The 18,996-nt window shown below is 47.2% G+C and overlaps 1 protein-coding gene across 9 annotated transcripts in view; it reads right to left on the bottom strand.

The window, feature by feature from the left end:
- The window catches only part of PCSK6 (proprotein convertase subtilisin/kexin type 6), a 154,321-nt gene that overhangs the window by 113,253 nt on the left and 22,072 nt on the right, over nt 1-18,996 (bottom strand). For 2 of the 9 annotated variants that reach the window (XR_004002337.1, XM_030577699.1), the window contains exon 1: nt 23-190. The exons of the other annotated variants lie outside the window; for them this stretch is intronic. Coding sequence is in view for 1 of the 2 variants with exons in the window: in XM_030577699.1 (XP_030433559.1) it covers nt 23-184 (162 nt within the window). In the remaining variant the exon portion in view is untranslated. Of the gene's footprint in view, nt 1-22; nt 191-18,996 lie in introns of those variants that run through there. 9 annotated transcript variants of the gene reach the window in all.

Genomic DNA, 18,996 nt, shown 5'->3' with positions numbered 1-18,996 from the left:
AAAGGGAGCGCCGGGCGCTTACCTGTCCCAGGTTCACGTAGCCGTAGGCGGAGGCCAACCTGGCTGCCTCGCCCGGCCCGCCCAGCACCTGCACTGCCCAGTGGTTGGTGTAGACAGGCCGGGGGGGCGCAGCCAGGCAAGCGGGCAGGGCGAGGAGCAGCAGCCAAGCAGCGGAGGGGCGCATGGTCAAGCGGCGGGCGGCGGCCCCGGCTCCGGGGAGACGCTCCGGCTCGCCCGGCTGGCGCGCTGCAGGGAGACGCTCCGGCTAGCCCGGCTGCCGGTGCCGTACAGTGGCTGGGCGGTGGGGGGAGCTTTGGCTTTTAAAGCGGCCTCGGCTGGGGGTGGCTGCCGCGGGGAGGGGGCGGGGGCTGTTCTGCCGGCCTGGGCAAGGGCTCCGGCTCGGGGCCCCCGCGGGGAGCCAGGGGTGCCCGCGGGGAGCCTCTAGCGCTGGGAGGCAGAGCCCCCGGGCAGGGAGCTGCCCACCTGTCTTATGCTTCCTGCCTGCCCCCCTCCCCCAGGGATGAGTTACCTGCCTGCGCAGGGAGTGGCCTCACCTCCCCTCTCACCCCCCCGCAATACTCTGCACCTAGAGATCTGGGGAGCAGGGGAGCTATTGGAATAACCCGCCCTCCCTCTAAACTCTGTCCTGAATAACCCTTTGGGTACAGGGCAGCAGAGTCATAGCTCACCCAGCACCCCTGGGGCAGGTGGCCCTGTCCACAGGGGTGGCTCCAGGCCCCAGCACGGCAAGCCTTGGGGAGCGCTCTGCCAGTCGCGGGGAGGGCGGCATGCCTGTGGAGGGTCCCCTGGTCCCACGCCTGCGGGAGGTCCACCGGAGCCGCGGGACCGGCGACCAGCAGAGCGCCCCCCACGGCATGCCGCCATCCTTGGGGTGGTGAAATGTCTAGAGCTGCTCTTGCCTATCCATGGAAGTAATAGGAGATCATTGCCTGGGGAGGTCCATCCAAGCCCCGCCTATTTGCTCTCCTGAGACCCTGCTGCAGGGCAGGGGTTTGCCCACTCCAAGGCCAGAAAGGACCATCTCATCCAGGGGTTTTCAACCTTTTTTTCATTTGCAGATCCCCCTCCCTCCAAATTTTAAATGGAAGTGCAGACCCCTTTGGAGATCTTAGACCTAGTCTGTGCCCTCCCCACCCTCACAGGTCCACAGCCCACAAGTGGGGAACCACTGATATAATCTGGCCTCCTGTATTGTCCAGAGAACTTCCCCCAAATAACTCCTAGAGCAGATCCTTTAGAAAAACAGCCAGTCTTGATGTAAAAATTGTCAGCTGTGGAGAATCCACCAGGTCCACGGGTTAATTACTTTCACTGTTAAAAATATATCCCTTATTTCCTGTCTGGTTTCGTCTAGCGTCCAACTTCCAGCCATTACGAACATATAAGAAAGGCCCTACTGGGTCAGACCAAAGGTCTTTCTAGCCCAGTATCCTGTCTATCAACTGTGGCCAGTGCCAGGTGCTTCAGAAGGAATGAACAGAACAGGGAATCATCAAGTGGTCCATCCCCTGTTGCTCATTCCCAGCTTCTGGCAAACAGGCTAGGGACACCATTCCTGCCCATCCTGGCTACTAACCATTAATGGACCTATCCTCCATGAATTTATCTAGTTCTTTTTTTAACCCTGTTATGGTCTTGGGTCCCAGAGGGTCCCAATGTGACCCATATATAAAAGATTGTAAGCATTGGGGGCAGGAACTGTCTCTTTTAGTGTAGGTGGACAGTGTCTAGCACACTGTATCCCTGATGCCCCATAGTCCTTTCAGGTGCTACCATCATAAAAATAGTAATAAATCAAGGGGGTGACTGGAAAACTTTGGTCTCGGTGGATAAGGGGTAAGAAACGACAGCTGGTTGTGGTGTAGGATGTAGAAAAGACAACAGACAGCACAGGGAAAGACAAACCTGCCCTTGGGAAAGCATTATTGATAAGGACTTGGGATGATTTATTTTCTGTTTCATGAGGGTTTTTTAATTGGCTGTGTGTTGTTTTAAAATTAATAAAGGGCCAGCAAGCCCCAGGGAAGATATTAGTGATGGGAAGGGGGTTTGGAGCAGAGATCTGAAGTCAGGAGAGACAGGGTGGTTAGAGCATGTGGAAATGAAGGGAACAGTCTAGGCAATCCCTTCGTTCCCCCCATTTAATTCCTGCCATAGGCTACCAGATACCTTGTCTGTAATTTTTTTTAAGTAGTCATTTTTTTCTGTATTAGGGAGATGAAGGCCATATTAAAGGAAGTATTTTTTCATCCAACACACAGTCAACCTTGAGAGGTTCATTCCTCCGGGCCATCTGGCATTGGCCACTGTTGGAAGACCGGATACTGGGCTAGATGGACCTTTGGTCTGATCCTGTATGGCCGTTCTTATGTCTATAAAGACAACTGGCTCCAGCGCAGTGGCTGAGAGATGCTTTTACCCAGCTCGGTTTGCTAATGCAACAGTTACAGATGGAAATAAAATAAAAGAATAAAAAAGATCCATCAGCTGCGTGAAGTGAGGTGGGTGTTATGTGGGCATCACAACCAGAGACCCCATGGAACCTGCTATGGCCTCAGCAATTGCTAAACAAGTTAATATGGGAGGTGCTCAGATATTGTGGTGTCGGGGGGCAGGATAAAACCCTAAGAGATAGAGCCTAGTGGGCCCAAGCCTCAAAGAGTACAGAGTGAATGCAGGCCAGACGGAGAAGCGCTTCTCCCATTGAAGTCAATGGGAGTTTTGCTGTTGACTGGAATGGAAGCATGGTTGGTTCGTCCTGAACAGAGGGCACTGGCTTCCACAGGCTTTGGAGCAGGGCCATAGAGAGGAGGGTGCCTGCAGCCAGGGGAGGGGGCGATTCCCAGGGTGGGTAGCTCAGATCAAGCTAGCACACTAAAAATAGCAGTGTGGCCATTGCAGCATGGGCAGCAGCTTGGGCTAGCCACCTGGGCTGGAGTGCAGCTTTCACTCAGGCTAGTAGCCACCCACTTTGCTGTGTAGACACAGGCTAAACCACTGGAGTGCTGATAGTCCTCTAGTGCCTTCCCATGATTCCCCTGCATACCAAGAAGGACAGACAAGTTATCCCACAATTTACTGGGAAAGAATCATAGGGTACATTGACGCTGCTGGAATAAAACCTCAAACACCTGACAGCAGTGAGGCTCAGAGCCTGAGTCTGCAGACTCAGGCTTGGGGGTCTCACACGATACAGCACTAAAAATAGCCACATAAATGTTCCCGCTTGGCTTAGAGCTCAGGCTCTAAGACCCACTCTATCACCAGGCTTCAGAACCCAAGTGGGAACTTCTACCCAGTATATTTAGTGCTGTAACATGAGCCCTCTGAGTTTGCAGATCCGGGTTCTGAGGCTCACTGGCATGGGGTTGTTGATTGGTTGGTTTGTTTGCAGTGGTGACATACCCACAGAAGGGCTCAGCCTCCTCCCGCACAAATAACCATGGGCTGTACCCCCAGAAGTCCTAGCGACATGCATGGGTGAGTGCAGCCCCAGTGAGGACACAGTAACCTGGGTAGGCTTTTGCAGTGTGGCTGCTCACACCCAGGCTAACCCAGTGCCCAGACCCAGGAGCCAATCACTCAGGTCTTCTCTGCAGAGAAGACAGCCTCTCACAGTTTCCACGGAATTCCAAGTAGAAGAGGAGCAATAGAAGAGGCTTGGAGCAAAGGGAAATGGAAGAGTTGTTTTGCATGTAAGTGGTAAGTTAGGGTTGTCCTTGTGTACAAATTGAGTGCACTGAGCCATCAAGGACTGACTGTGTTTTGATTAGTAGTGTAAAGACTTGTCTTACAATCTGAATTCTTCCTTTCATTCCCCCTACAATATGTTTGAATGACGCCTATTTATGGGGTGGGCTGAAGCTGCATTTGGTCTTGTTTTCCTTAGCTGGACTGATAACACTGCTCTACAGCCAAAATGCTTCTGAAATAAATGTAGTCCAACTTTACTAATTTTGCATCACTGAGAACGAAAATGATGCTTAAAATTGTTGATTGGCTCTAGTTTTCAAGATATGCTATTGGGTCAGTATATACGACCCGTGACTTGGGAATGGCGGAGGATAAGTGACTTATAAAGGGAAGGGATCTCAGTTTAAACCAGAAATGACTAAAATACATCTTTGACTAGATCTATGAATAAATCTATGACTGGGTTTGGACAGTACTTACTTTTTAGGCAAAACAATGAATGATGCAATCTGAAGCTGGTATTGCATCATACATGACATGAATTGCATCATGTTATTCCTAGAAGTCATGGATGATGCAATCATAAGGAAGCTTACATCACTCTGCTGAACAAATTGCCCTATATCAGCTCTAGAAATCATACAGTGTCGTGCTCTCTTATTTGTCAGTGTTGATTTTGCAAAGGGACACATTTCTGTTTAGCCAAAGTGAGCAGAGATGCCTCGTACTTGTGTGAACAGTGCAGATAACTTCTGCTATGTTTGTGGTGAAGTGACTTTTGCATCACAAAAGCGCAGTATAACCACTATGGTTAAGAAAGCCTATCACCTTTATTTTGGCTGCAAATTTGGAGATCAGGACAAGAGGTGGGCCCACACATACGCTGCAACACTTGTGCAACAAATCTTCACCAGTGGTTGAACAGGAAAAGGAAATCTATGCCTTTTGCAGTGCCAATGATTTGAAGAGAGCCAACAGATCATACCAGCAATTTTTACTTCTGCATGGTGCCTCCAGTTGGGAAAGGTGTGTCAAAGAAGAAAAAGTGGACTGTGTATTATCCAAACATTCTATCAGCTATACGCCCAGTACCCCACGGAGAAGGACTGCCAGTTCCTGATGCACCAGAATCATTCTCACTTGAGTCAGATGAGGAAGAGGATGAAACTTCTGGTCCTGAACCATCAATGTCACAGGACCCACATTTTCTCCCATCCTCCTCCTCTGAACCACACCTCACAACACAAGGTGAACTGAATGACCTTGTCAGGGATTTGGAACTACCCAGGAGTAAGGCAGAGCTGTTGGGCTCCAGACTACAGCAGTGGAATCTCCTGGCAGGCTATCAGGGCAAATGGAGCCCATCAATGCTTGCAGACTATTGCTGGACAGTGACAAGAGATGCTCCATTTAATGAATACAAGAGACAAGCCAAGAAGCGCCGAGTAGACAGTGAATAGGACTAAACTATGTACATAATAGTTTTTTGCCTTTTGTTTCATAATCAATTTTATTTATATAACCCTTTTGCTGATTTTTAAAGTGTTACATAAACAGGACAGGTGAAATATTATCATGTAAAGCAACCATAAACACATGAAAAGACCTAGGTTTACAATTTATGATTAAAACTCTACTGTCTACACAATATACATAGACATAAAATGTAAAAACTTAAATATCTTAGAAACAGTAGCCAATCAGTTGTTTTAATTGTCATATTTGAATTCAGCACATCAAAATACATAATAAATATCACATTTTATCTCTGAAACAGACGACTTCTCAAAAATTGTAGACCAGTGTAACCCTACTTGCTGTGTCTTCCATTTGTTTGGGATACCACAGGTCGTCCTAGATAGGTTGTCATGGCAAGATGGCAATGAGCTGAGGCTCCAAGGTAGATGTTTTCTGGTGGCTCTGGGCTATAAAACTAGCCGCTGGCAATTCCAGCAGAACAGACTCCCACAAGTAACGGTGCTGGAACCAACTGTATTTCAAGTATTCACCAATGACCTCCTGAACACCATCTGCAGATGCTTCAAGAATGGCAAGGATAGGTGCCTTGCCTCAAGGGACTATGCCTTCCAAAATATTGAAGAAGGCCTGAATAGTAAGATGGCTACCATACATGACCATTGCAAGAAATGGGGATTGCAACCAAGTACCTCAAAGACTGGGTCAATGTGTTTCCACTTAAACGATGCTCAGAGCCAACTGGAACGTAACATCATTTTGAATGGCCAGCAGTTGGACAAGGGCCAAAATCAGTCAGGGTCAGCCTAGATTGCACCCACACATTCACTAAAGGAACTCAAAACTGTTTCCTGAACAAACTGGTAGGGTTCACCTGGGGGCGTAATGTGCAAGCACTGTATCGTTCGGGGTTCAGTCTCTGCTACTCAGCTGGCGAATACCATGCCCCAGGCTGGACAAACACTGCCCATACTAAACCAGTAAACAACCAGTTTAGTCGCATCACGATAATTATCACAGGTTCACGGAAGCCAACAAAACTTGTATGGTTACCAGTCCCAGCAAATATTCCTCCATCTAACATTTGGACTCAGAATGCAGCCAACAAACTGATCACCAAGATACAGCAAATGCCACCCTTGCTGCTGTTCAGGGCTATCTGGGATGCACCCTTCCACCAACTGAATAGCAACAATCCTACGTGAACAGTGCTGCCTACTCTCCATCCAGTTATCATCAGCGCACTGTGGTGGGCAGAATCGGAGAGAGTTGCTGTCGCTACCAGGTACTCTCACATCATCACTAGGACAGCTGAATGGTTACCCGGATTTGGGCTCCCACACTGCCACTGGGTCCGGCTTAATAGGTTCAAGGGTGGCTTGGGCGCGTCTGGGGCCTCCAGGACAGCGCACTGCATCTGTGGTGCTGGGATGTATGCTGCACACATGATGGATGGTTGCTCTTTTCCTGTTAGGCTCCCTGAAAGTCTTCCCAAGCTGAACCCAGCTGACTGGTTCAGAGACAGTGCTTAATTTGTAATGAAAGAGGTGCTGGGACTCAAGCAGTTTTTTGAGTTTCCTAACTGATGCAGCAAGCCGAGAGGTGTCGAGACTATGAACTGCCAAGGCTAGAGGTGCCAGGTAGAACAATTTACACACTGCTCAAAGACCATTTAGCTGTGCATTGTTTTGTTTCGAAACCCAGCCTTGCTTATCTTGCACACATGCCAGCGCTATATAGACATGCCATAGCAAAAAATAAATAAATAAATAAATAAAATAAAAAATCCCCCCAAATTTATATAAATTTCCTTCTTCCTTTTCTGGGGAAAAAACATTTTATAAAAATTGTTGCCAGTAAGTTATAAATTGGTCAATCTAGGATGGGATTTTCAAAGCCATGGAGGAGATTTGGATTCATTCATTCATCTTAATGGGAATCTGGTGTCCAAATCCCTTAGGCAGCTTTGAAATTTTTCAGCCCTAGCACACACCAAACGACACTATTACTTTGGGTCCATAGGGTAATAGGTGTGTCTGGAACTTTATACAGAGAAGAAGGACACATTCCCTGCCCCAAAGAAATCATCCCAAGAAGGAGTATATGACATGATGCAAGGAGCAATGAAGAGTTTCCTTCTTCTTGAGGGAGGAGGGAAAGGACAAACATAGGAAAGTCAGCCCTGAATATGCAATAAATCTGATCTCTGAAGGGAGAGGGGAAAGCAAAGGTCCTAATGCCAATCGCATCACAACGTAAATTACATCCGACCAGTCGGTGGTGAGCCAATCCAGACACAATGCTAGTTAATAGGAAAGCTGCATGGGCTGTGCAGTAAGAGTCAATCACAGTGTAAATCTATGGAAAGCCCGTTCTATGAAACACCTACAAACGCTGAGCCAAATGTATTCCTGGTGTAACCCCACAAAGGGTTAGCTGGAATGAATCTGGCCCTTTAGCAGTAAGCAAATCCAATCAATGGTGTCAGACTGATAAAAGCAGAAACACTCACAGCAAGCCAGGCTGATCCAATTAGAAGTCTATGAGAAATTGTGATTCAACAGGGCTTACAAGCTGAGTTCAGTGCAGCTGAATGCCTTGCTCTGTTGGAATGCCATATGAAGAGCCATTTCTGTATATGCTGTAATTATGCCTCTGTGGTAGATCCCTTTTGGATGGGAGGGTGAGTGGTTCTGTTGACATAGAAACAGACATGCCCATGAATGTGACTGACTTGCATGGGAGGAGTGAGAGAATGCATGGGGACAGTTTGCCAAGAGAGACGGGCTCATTAATTATGAAGATCTGCTGACAGGGAACATTGAGGTTTCTAATGGTTAGCGCAAGGGACTGGGAGGCACAATTTGTGTGCTCCATTCCTAGCTGTGCCGCCTACTCAAATATACAGGCAAGTTTTTAAACTGCACTGTGCCTCAGTTTACCCACCAGCAGAATGCAAATACTTCTGCCCCAGGAGGGTATCTTCAGCCTTGTATTCATGTTCAGGAAGAAGCACCTGGAGTCCTTGGCTAAGAGGTGCTTAGCGCAATTGGCTACACATAAAACAGCCCACTTCCAGTTGCAATTGCTATCTTGTGGCAGTGGAAGGGAGTGTGTCCTTCCCCCCCACAAGTGACAGTGTTAGCTCCTGGTTGCCCTGCGTGCATTTCCCTTGAAGGGAAGTCAGGTGATACTTTGACGCTTTGTGGCCTCCCTCCAATGGGATTTAAAATAGCACAGCATTGGCCCAGGCCTCCAGGGATTCAATCAAATCCCTTTCTTCCCGGCACGCGTTCAGGTGCCCACAAGTCCAGCCATTACCTAAGAATTTGCTTTTGAAATATAACAAAAATCACAAGGCATTTAAAATGGAATATGTGATGCTGGCACTGGCAAGAAGACAATTTACTAAGCCATGCGAAGGACATAAGAACATAAGAACGGCCGTACCGGGTCAGACCAAAGGTCCATCTAGCCCAGTATCTGTCTACTGACAGAGGCCAATGCCAGGTGCCTCAGAGGGAGTGAAGCTAACAGGCAATGATCAAGTGATTTCTCTCCTGCCATCCATCTCCATCCTCTGATGAACAGAGGCTAGGGACACCATTCTTTACCCTTCCTGGCTAATAGCCATTTATGGACTTAGCCACCATGAATTTATCCAGTTCCCTTTTAAACAATGTTATAGTCCCAGCCTTCACAACCTCCTCAGGTAAGGAGTTCCACAAGTTGACTGTGCGCTGTGTGAAGAAGAACTTCCTGCCTATTAATTTCATTTGGTGACCCCTAGTTCTTGTATTATGGGAATAAGTAAATAACTTTTCCTTATCCACTTCCTCCACATCACTCATGATTTTATATACCTCTATCATATCCCCCCTTAGTCTCCTCTTTTCCAAGCTGAAGAGGCCTAGCCTCTTTAATCTTTCCTCATATGGGACCCACTCCAAACCCCTAATCATTTTAGTTGCCCTTTTCTGAACCTTTTCTAGTGCTAGAATATCTTTTTTGAGGTAAGGAGACCACATCTGTACACAGTATTCGAGATGTGGGCGTACCATGGATTTATATAAGAGCAATAATATATTCTCATTCTTATTCTCTATCCCCTTTTTAATTATTCCTAACATCCTGTTTGCTTTTTTGACCGCCTCTGCGCACTGCGTGGACATCTTCAGAGAACTATCCACGATGACGCCAAGATCTTTTTCCTGACTCGTTGTAGCTAAATTAGCCCCCATCATATTGTATGTATAGTTGGGATTATTTTTTCCAATGTGCATTACTTTACATTTATCCACATTAAATTTCATTTGCCATTTTGTTGCCCAATCACTTAGTTTTGTGAGATCTTTTTGAAGTTCCTCACAATCTGCTTTGGTCTTAACTATCTTGAGTAGTTTAGTATCATCTGCAAACTTTGCACCTCACTGTTTATCCCTTTGTCCAGATCATTTATTAATAAATTGAATAGGATTGGTTTTAGGACTGACCCTTGGGGAACACCACTAGTTACCCCTCTCCATTCTGAGAATTTACCATTTTGTTCCCTGTCTTTTAACCAGTTCTCAGTTCATGACAGGACCTTCCCTTTTATCCCATGACAGCTTAATTTACGTAACAGCCTTTGGTGAGGGACCTTGTCAAAGGCTTTCTGGAAATCTAAATACACTATGTTCACTGGATCCCCCTTGTCCACTTGTTTGTTGACCCCTTCAAAGAACTCTAATAGATTAGTAAGACACGATTTCCCTTTACAGAAACCATGTTGACTATTGCTCAACAGTTTATGTTTTTCTATGTGTCTGACAATTTTATTCTTAACTATTGTTTCGACTAATTTGCCTGGTACCGACGTTAGACTTACCGGTCTGTAATTGTCGGGATCATCTTTTAAATATTGGCATTACATTAGCTAACTTCCAGTCATTGGTTACCAAAGCCGATTTAAAGGACAGGTTACAAACCTTAGTTAATAGTTCCGTAACTTCACATTTGAGTTCTTTCAGAAATCTTGGGTGAATGCCATCTGGTCCCGGTGACTTGTTAAAGTTGAGTTTATCAATTAATTCCAAAACCTCCTCTAGTGACACTTCAGTCTGTGACAGTTCCTCAGATTTGTCACCTACAAAAGCCGGCTCAGGTTTGGGAATCTCCCTAATATCCTCAGCCGTGAAGACTGAAGCAAAGAATCCATTTAGTTTCTCCACAATGACTTTATCGTCTTTAAGCGCTCCTTTTGTATCTCGATCAGCAAGGGGCCCCACTGGTTGTTTAGCAGGCTTCCTGCTTCTGATGTATTTAAAAAACATTTTGTTATTACCTTTGGAGTTTTTGGCAAGCCGTTCTTCAAACTCCTCTTTGGCTTTTCTTATTACACTCTTGCACTTAAGCTGGCAGTGTCTGTGCTCCTTTCTATTTGCCTCACTAGAATTTGACTTCCACTTTTTAAAGGAAGTCTTTATCTCTAACTGCTTCTTTTACATGGTTGTTAAGCCACGGTGGCTCTTTTTTAGTTCTTTTACTGTGTTTCTTAATTTGGGGTATATATTGAAGTTGGGCCTCTATTGTGGTGTCTTTAAAAATGGCCCATGCAACTTGCAGGGATTTCACTTTAGTCACTGTACCTTTTAACTTTTGTTTAACTAACCCCCTCATTTTTGTATAGTTCCCTCTTTGGAAATTAAATGCCACAGTGTTGGGCTGTTGAGGTGTTCTTACCCCCACAGGAATGTTGAATGCTATTGTATTATGGTCACTATTTCCAAGCGGTCCTGCTATAGTTACCTCTTGGACCAGCTCCTGCGCTCCACTCAGGATTAAATCTAGAGATACCTCTCCCCTTGTGTGTTCCCGTACCAGCTGCTCCATGAAGCAGTCATTTAAAGTATCGAGAAATTTTATCTCTGCATTTCGACCTCAAGTGAAATGTTCCCAGGCAATATGGGGATAATTGAAATCCCCCACTATTATTGGATTCTTAATTTTGATAGCCTAATTTCCCTTAGCATTTCATCATCACTATTACTGTCCTGGTCAGGTGGTCAATAATAGATCCCTAATGTTATATTTTTATTAGAGCATGAAATTTCTATCCATAGGGATTCTATGGAATGTGGATTTGCTTAAGATTTTTACTTCATTTGAATCTACATTTTCTTTCACATATAGTGCCACTCCTCCCCCTACACGACCTGTTCTGTCCTTCCGATATATTTTGTACCCCGGAATGATTGTGTCCCATTGATTGCTCTCAGTCCACCAGGTTTCTGTGATGCCTATTATATCAATATCCTCCTTTATCACAAGGCACTCTAGTTCACCCATCTTATTATTTAGACTTCTAGCATTTGTGTACAAGCACTTTAAAAACTTGTCCCTGGTTATTTGTCTGCCCTTTTCTGATATGCCAGATTCTTTTTTATGTGACTGTTTATCATCTGATCCATCCCTTACATTATCCTCTTCCGTCCTCTGTTCCTGACTATAACCTGGAGATTCCCTATCATCAGACTCTCCCCTAAGAGAAGTCTGTGTCCGATCCACATGCTCCTCTGCAGCAGTCAACTTTCCCCCATCTCCTAGTTTAAAAACTGCTCTACAACCTTTTTAATGTTTAGTGCCAGCAGTCTGGTTCCACTTTGGTTTAGGTGGAGCCCATCTCTCCTGTATAGGCTCCCCCCATCCCAAAAGTTTCCCCAGTTCCTAATGAATGTAAACCCCTCCTCTCTACACCATCGTCTCATCCACGCATTGAGATTCTGAAGCTCTGCCTGCGTACCTGGCCCTGCGTGTGGAACTGGGAGCATTTCTGAAAATGCCACCATAGAGGTCCTGGATTTCAGTCTCTTCCCTAGCAGCCTAAATTTGGCTTCCAGGACATCTCTCCTACCCTTCCCTATGTCACTGGAACCTACATGTACCACGACCACCGGCTCCTCCCCAGCACTACACATAAGTCTGTCTAGATGCCTCGAGAGATCCGCAACCTTTGCACTAGGCAGGCAAGTCACCATACTTTTCTCCCGGTCATCACAAACCCAGCTACCTATGTTTCTAATGATTGAATCTCCCATTACTAACACCTGCCTTTTCCTAGCAACTGGAGTTCCCTCCCCCAAAGAGGTAACCTCAGTGCGAGAGGCAACCCCAGCACCATCTGGAAGGAGGGTCCCAACTATGGGAAGGTTTCCTTCTGCTCCCATTGACTGCTTTGCTTCCCTGGGCCTTTCTTCCTCCTCAACAGCACAGAGGCTGTGTGAGCGGAGGTGGGACAATTCTACAGTGTCCCGGAAAGCCTCATCGACATACCTCTCTGCCTCCCTTAGCTCCTCCAGTTCCGCCACCCTGGCCTCCAAAGTCCGTGCGTGGCCTCTGAGGGCCAGGAGCTCCTTGCACTGACGGCACACATATGCCACCCGCCCACAAGGCAGGTAATCATACATGCTACACTCAGCGCAATAAACTGGATAGCCCCCACTCTGCTGCTGGGCTTCTGCCTGCATTGTCTCCTAGTTAATGAAAGGGTGGTTTAAAAAAAGGGGTTTTGGAATATGGTTTGGATTGTAGGTTTTAAGGGGACTACAGGGGAACAGGTAGGACCGACAAGGGACCCCCCCTCCCTTCCCAACTCCCTTGCAAAACTCCCTGTTAGCAGCCCCTGGTCACAAGCTCCCTGGTCGCTTGTGAGCGGCTTTATAAAGCCCTGGCCTGAGTTAATGCCCCGCCTACTGATTAAGGCTCAGCCAATTACCAGAGGCTTCGAGCTTTCAAACCTTCCTTTGAAGCTCACGGCCTCCAACTGCCAGCCACAGCACACGGTCCTTCAAACCACCAAACAAATAAACAGACTGACAAACACAAGCTCAGCACACAGCACATGGCAAGTAACCCCCAAACACAAACACACACACACTACAGACAGTCACTTACCCCACAGATGCTGTATTTGCTCCTCCTTCACCTGGAGAACTCCCTTGCAAAACTCCCTGTTAGCAGCCCTTGGTCGCAAGCTCCCTGGTCGCATGTGCGCGGCTTTAGGAGCGAGTTTAATGACAGTCTGCCGGCTGTAAATTATTAGCCACTGTCTAACAGGTGGAAATAAATACTCTTGTCAATCATGGTGTGTTTCTCCCATACGGAGAGCTAAGTAAGCAGGTATAGAACAAACACCTGTATTACCATAATGCATAATAATGCTCTCCACTTCTACAGCATCTTCCAGCAGAGGATCTTAGAGCTGTGTAGCAATGTGAATGAATTAAGCCTGACCTTGCTCTCTGGGAGGCAGGAATGAGATGTTCATTACCTGCATATTTTGCCTCATCCTACGACCCCAGGGGAAATAATACATAGCTCCTAAATAATTAATCCTTACAATGCCCTTGTGAAGTACACAGAAATCAGTGAGGCAAATTCATGCTGGTGTCATTTCACACTCATCACTGTTCTATAGATGGAGAAAGGGAGACGCAGAGAATGAGGCTCAGAGTAATTCAGAGCCAGGAGTTGCTGGCTCTCAATTTTGTCTTTGGCCATTAGCCCACACTGGTGTCTAAACATTTTCATAAAATGTATAGATGACAAAGCTAGAGGGGACCAAGGTGTTCATCTGGTCCGATCTCTTGCATGACACAGGCCATAGGACGTTACTAAGGCTTTGTCTACGCTACACAGCTTTTAGCGATAAGTCGTGCAGTGTAGCCTCTGTTTGTCGGTTCTCCTGCCAACAAAAAACGTCTACCCCCAGCGAGCAGGGTTAACAATAAAACATTTGGCTTTCGGGGGTGGGGGCGGTTAACACTTCTGAAAGCAGGGGCAGCTCCAGGCCCCAGCACGCCAAGCGTGTGCTTGGGACGGCAAGCCACGGGGGGCGCTCTGCCGGTGCCAGGAGGGCGGCAGGCAGGCTGCCCTCGGCAGCTTGCCTGTGGAGGGTCCGCTGGTCCCGCGGCCCCTCCGCACACAAGCCACGGAAGACAGCCTGCCTGCCGCCCTCGTGGTGCCGGCAGAGTGCCTCCCATGGCTTGCCACCCCGTGCTTGGGGAGGCAGAATTCCTAGAGCCGCCCCTGTCTGAAAGACAAAAGTTTTGTCATTCAATTGCTAGTGTAGACATAGCCCGAATTAATCCCTGCTTGAACCAGAGGACCTCTGTTAGAAAAACTCCAATCTTGATTTTAAAACGGCCAGTGATGGAGAATCCACCACAACCCTTGGTAAACTATTCCCATGGTTCAATACCTTCACGGTTAAAAATGAGTGCCTCATTTCTCATCTAAATGTATCTCACGTCAGCTTCCAGCCATTGGTCTTGTTATACCTTTGTTTGCTAGATTGAAGAGTCCTCTAATATCAATCCCCCCCACCCCAATGTAGTACTTACAGACTGATTAAGTCACCCCTTAATCTTCTCTTTGATAAGCTAAATAGATTGAACTCCTCAAGGCTTTTGCTAGAAGGCAGGTTTCCAATCCTTCAATCATTCTCATGTCTCTTCTCTGAACCCCCTTTAACTTTTAGCATCCTTCCTGCATAGACGCTGGTGTTGGGGACGCTGCCACACCCCTGGGCTTGAGGTGGTTTCTATCATATACAGGGTGCACAGTTTGGTTCAGTGGCTCTCAGCCAGGGCTGGCTCCAGGGTTTTTGCCGCCCCAAGCAGCAAAAAGAAAAAGAAAAAGAAAAAGAAAAAAAAAGCCGCGATTGCGCTCTGCAGCTCTACCGCCAAAACGTCAGTCTTCGGCGACAATTCGGCAGCTGGTCTTTTGCTCCGAGAGGGACCGAGGGACCCGACACCGAATTGCTGCAGAAGACCCGGACGTGCCGCCCCTCACCGTTGGCCACCCCAAGCAGTTGCTTGCTGGGCTGGTGCCTGGAGCCGGCCCTGCTCTCAGCACCCCCATGATACAAACCGTTCCAGCACCTCTGCCTTCTTAAATTGTCAACACCAGAACTAGACCCAGGATTCCAGCAGCGGTCACACCAGTACAAAACACAGAGGTGAAATGACCTCTCTGCTCCTGCTTAACATTCCTGTTTATACATCCAGGGAGCACATGAGCCCTAGAGGCACAGAGATTCACCTGAATAGATTCTGTCCCTTTTCCTGAACATGCAGCATCTATGACAAGTGTTTTTGTGAGATGATACTGTCTAGGGGGGGCAGTGGAAACCATCAAACTCATTGGAATAAGTACCTGTGCCTGAACAGTATTACAGACCATTGGGTTTTGCATCATGCCATAAACAAGCATGTAGTGCGGATACTTCCCTCCCCTGAGAGTTAAAATGAGTTAGCGCCTAGGCTATTGTTCCCTGGCTGGTGTTACCTTGTGAATAACACAATCTCAGAAGGTCTCAGTCTGATGATGGATTGCAATAATACCTCAGCACAGTGACCTGTTGCTCCACTGATATATTGCACCAACACAGCATTGGGGTGCTGTTATTTTATTGAAGGCTTTGTGGAATACGTTGGCTGAGCAAGATCTGTGATGATGTATTAATGTGCAAGAGATGGTTGCTTGGCCCTAGGAGCAGAATGTAAGAGTTATTGGCTAGGAGCCAGCCTGCACACTGCATGTAAGGGATGACTATACATGCTCCCATGGGCAGTGTAGTGAGGCAGTGTGGGTCCCCACCGCCCCAGAGAGAGAGGAGCCCCTCTGGACACCAGAGTTGGCGGAGACAGGGAGCTCTGAGCCCACCTCCCCCAGAGGGTCAGGTGTGGCACAGGAAATTTAAAGGCCCGACCCCAGAGCTCACTGGGAGAGCAGCTGCTGGGGAGACCAGATGCCTCTGGCCGACCTCCCGGTTGGGAAGCCCAAGCGACCTGCAGTGGACCCAAGGGCTGGCCAGGCCTGTCCCAGGCCAGCTACCTGGAGGAGTGGCCAAGCCTGCCCCAGGCCAGCTAGTCCAAGGAGTGACCGAGCCTGCCCTGCACCAGCAATCCCGAGGAACCCATGGTGCTGGACACCACCCTGACCACGGTGACCAGATAGCAAGTGTAAAAAATTGGGACAGAGTGGGGGGTAATAGGTGCCTATATAAGAAAAAGTCCCCAAAGTCAGGACTGTCCCTATAAAATTGGGACATCTGGTCACCCTAACCCTGACCCAGGTACCTCAAGAGGGGGAGTCCAGAAGTAACCCGGGGGCAGCTGACCCTCGTCTGACCAGAGCCCATGTCAGTGTGTTGTGGCCAGGATCCCCACTGACGCGGCAGCAGGTCCTCTGCCACTGCTAGGGCCCCAGGCTGGGATGCAGTGGAGTGGGAGGGCCTGCGCCCCGCCCCTCACCACTCAACTCACGAGTGGCATCTCCCCCTCTCCCTGGCCTTCTGACCCAGGGCCTGGGCTTGCTGTTATATACTGTTCTTGCTCAGTCCCTGCCTGAGGGCCTGGAGTCTGACTCACCATTGCCCTGCCCTGACCTAGGGCCTGGGCTGATGACTAACTGTGTTGTTTCTGCCCTCACAAAGGCTGCGGAGGAAGACTCATGCAGCAGGACGAATTCCCCGCTAGAATCTTCCCGAACTTAGTGAGGCGGTGTGGGTCCCCGCCGCCCCGGAGAAAGACGAGCCCCAGCTAACCTCGCTACAGGCAGAGCTCTCACTGAAGTCAGCGGAAGTCTTGCCTAAAGTCAGGGCTGCAGGACTAGAAACCTGAGACAATTTAATGGCAGAGGGCCAGACCAGAGAGGTGCTGAACTCCGCCTGCCATCAGTGGAAGCTGGTGCTTCTCAGTTTAAGCCCAGACCTTGGATTCCCCACTTGCATCTCTGTTTTGTTTAAACTCATGGTCCTCAACATTCTTGAACCCCTGCAAAAATCACCAAGTGTTGATGAATTAGTGATGGGGCCAAACCAAAACGCCATGGCCCATGCTCTTTGTCTAGGGAGCAGAACTTCGCATCTCTGTGACGTGCAGATTCCAAAGCCTGGATGTGAATGCCCCCAAACTCCTGGAGACTGTAGAATCGGGGCTTTGTGAATGTGGCCCATCTCTTTGTAAGAGTGTGTCTACACTGCAGTCACAGGGTGTGACAGCAGCTCGCGGACACGTACCCCAAGTTAGCGTTAATCTAGCTAGCGCAGGTACCAAGAGCAGCAGAGCTGTGGCAGCCCGGGCTTCCATGTGGGCTGTACAAGCTAGTCCAGGACCCTGGTATTTACTTGGGTGGATAGCGCATCGCTGAGTACCCAAGTTAGTTAGATCAAGGCTAACTCAGGTCTGTCTACCCATGCTGCAGTCACAGACACCGCTGACTGCAATGTAGATGCATTCCAAACTCTTTGTACTGTGCCATTAAAAGCACAACATCACTGCCCTTCTAAACAGGAGACAGACAAGTCACTGTTATCATCAGGAGCAAGGGGGACCCACAACAGCTGGACCCAGCAGGACCCTCCTCTCCTAGAACAACTTCTTGGAATTTAAGGAGAGAACCACCATGAAGCTAATCTGGCCTTTGGCACCCTCATTCTTAATGTAATCACCTTAACAGAAACCCCCAGGGTAAATCTCTGGGCCACACTGTGCTCTCATTTACTCCAGTGTTAATCTGGAGTCACACCATTGACTTCAAAGACATTATTAGGAATTTACACTAAGGTAACTGAGAACTGCATCTGGCCCTGTGTCACTATCATTATTTTACCTTAGACCATTTAATGAGGTTTGGGAAATTCTAGAATATAACAGTTTATTATTTAAATTACAATTTTTTGCCCAAACTTGAGAACTGCAAAGAATAAGCTGAAAGGTCTTGGATTTTAACAAAGGGGGGGCGGAGGGAAAGATGCATTTATTTGACTGCAGGAAAAATGCATTTTGTGATGAACTCCGCCAGGCAAACACTCATTCTTGGCTGAAAATTGGGGGCCAGATTCTGATCTCCAACATGTTGGAGTTACTCTGGATTTACATCAATGTAAATGAGATCAGAATCTGGCCAAAGTATTTTTTAATGCTCAATGTCCATTCTATGCATCCGAAGAAGTGAGCTGTAGCCCATGAAAGCTTAAGCTGAAATAAATTAGTCTCTAAGGTGCCACAAGTACTCCTGTTCTTTTTATGGATACAGATTAATACGGCTGCTGCTCTGAAACCATTCTTACCCCCAATGCATACCCAAGACGCAATAATGAAATGAACATTTATCATGGCAACAACTTCATTTTAACTCCCTCTCTATGAATGTTTCAAAGCTGCAGACATACTGCACGATGCAAAAGGCTCAATGAAATCAGAGACTAAATGGCCAGAGGGTAAACAGAAGTCACTTCAAATATACCATCAAAAAAAAGGAAATACTAAAGGAGCAGAGTTCAAAGCCCTTGGAGAATCCAGATTTAAAGATCCTGTAAGGCTGTGAAAAAGTCCTTATGAAATATTTGTCCGGTAAATATGTTTAAAATGTCATCAGAACAATAATATTTAATAAGAACATATGCTACTAGGTTTAATATCTGTTGATCAGTTCAAAATATATTTAGTATGTTAGTTTTGTTGGTAGGCTAAAGCTTGACATTATGAAACAAAATGTGATTTATAAAAAAAAAAGATTTTTTTGAAAACTGATCCTTTCTGGAAAATATTTTTGACAACTCAGAAAGGAAAAATGTGAGAAAAGCAATTATAATACAAAGAAAGCTGCAGCCAGCTGCTGGTTTTTGTACAAATAATTCCATTCCGTCCTCCTTATTCAGGAAAGCATTCCTAGCTCAGGACAGCACTTAAGGCCATAACTGGTAAGCAACAATTTAAAATAAATGTAACATACCCACTTAGGTGCAAAGAATGATCCAAT

The sequence above is a fragment of the Gopherus evgoodei genome, chromosome 10, assembly GCF_007399415.2.
Source record: "Gopherus evgoodei ecotype Sinaloan lineage chromosome 10, rGopEvg1_v1.p, whole genome shotgun sequence".
Classification (NCBI taxonomy): domain Eukaryota; kingdom Metazoa; phylum Chordata; order Testudines; family Testudinidae; genus Gopherus; species Gopherus evgoodei.
This window is presented reverse-complemented; position numbering and strand designations above follow the sequence as displayed.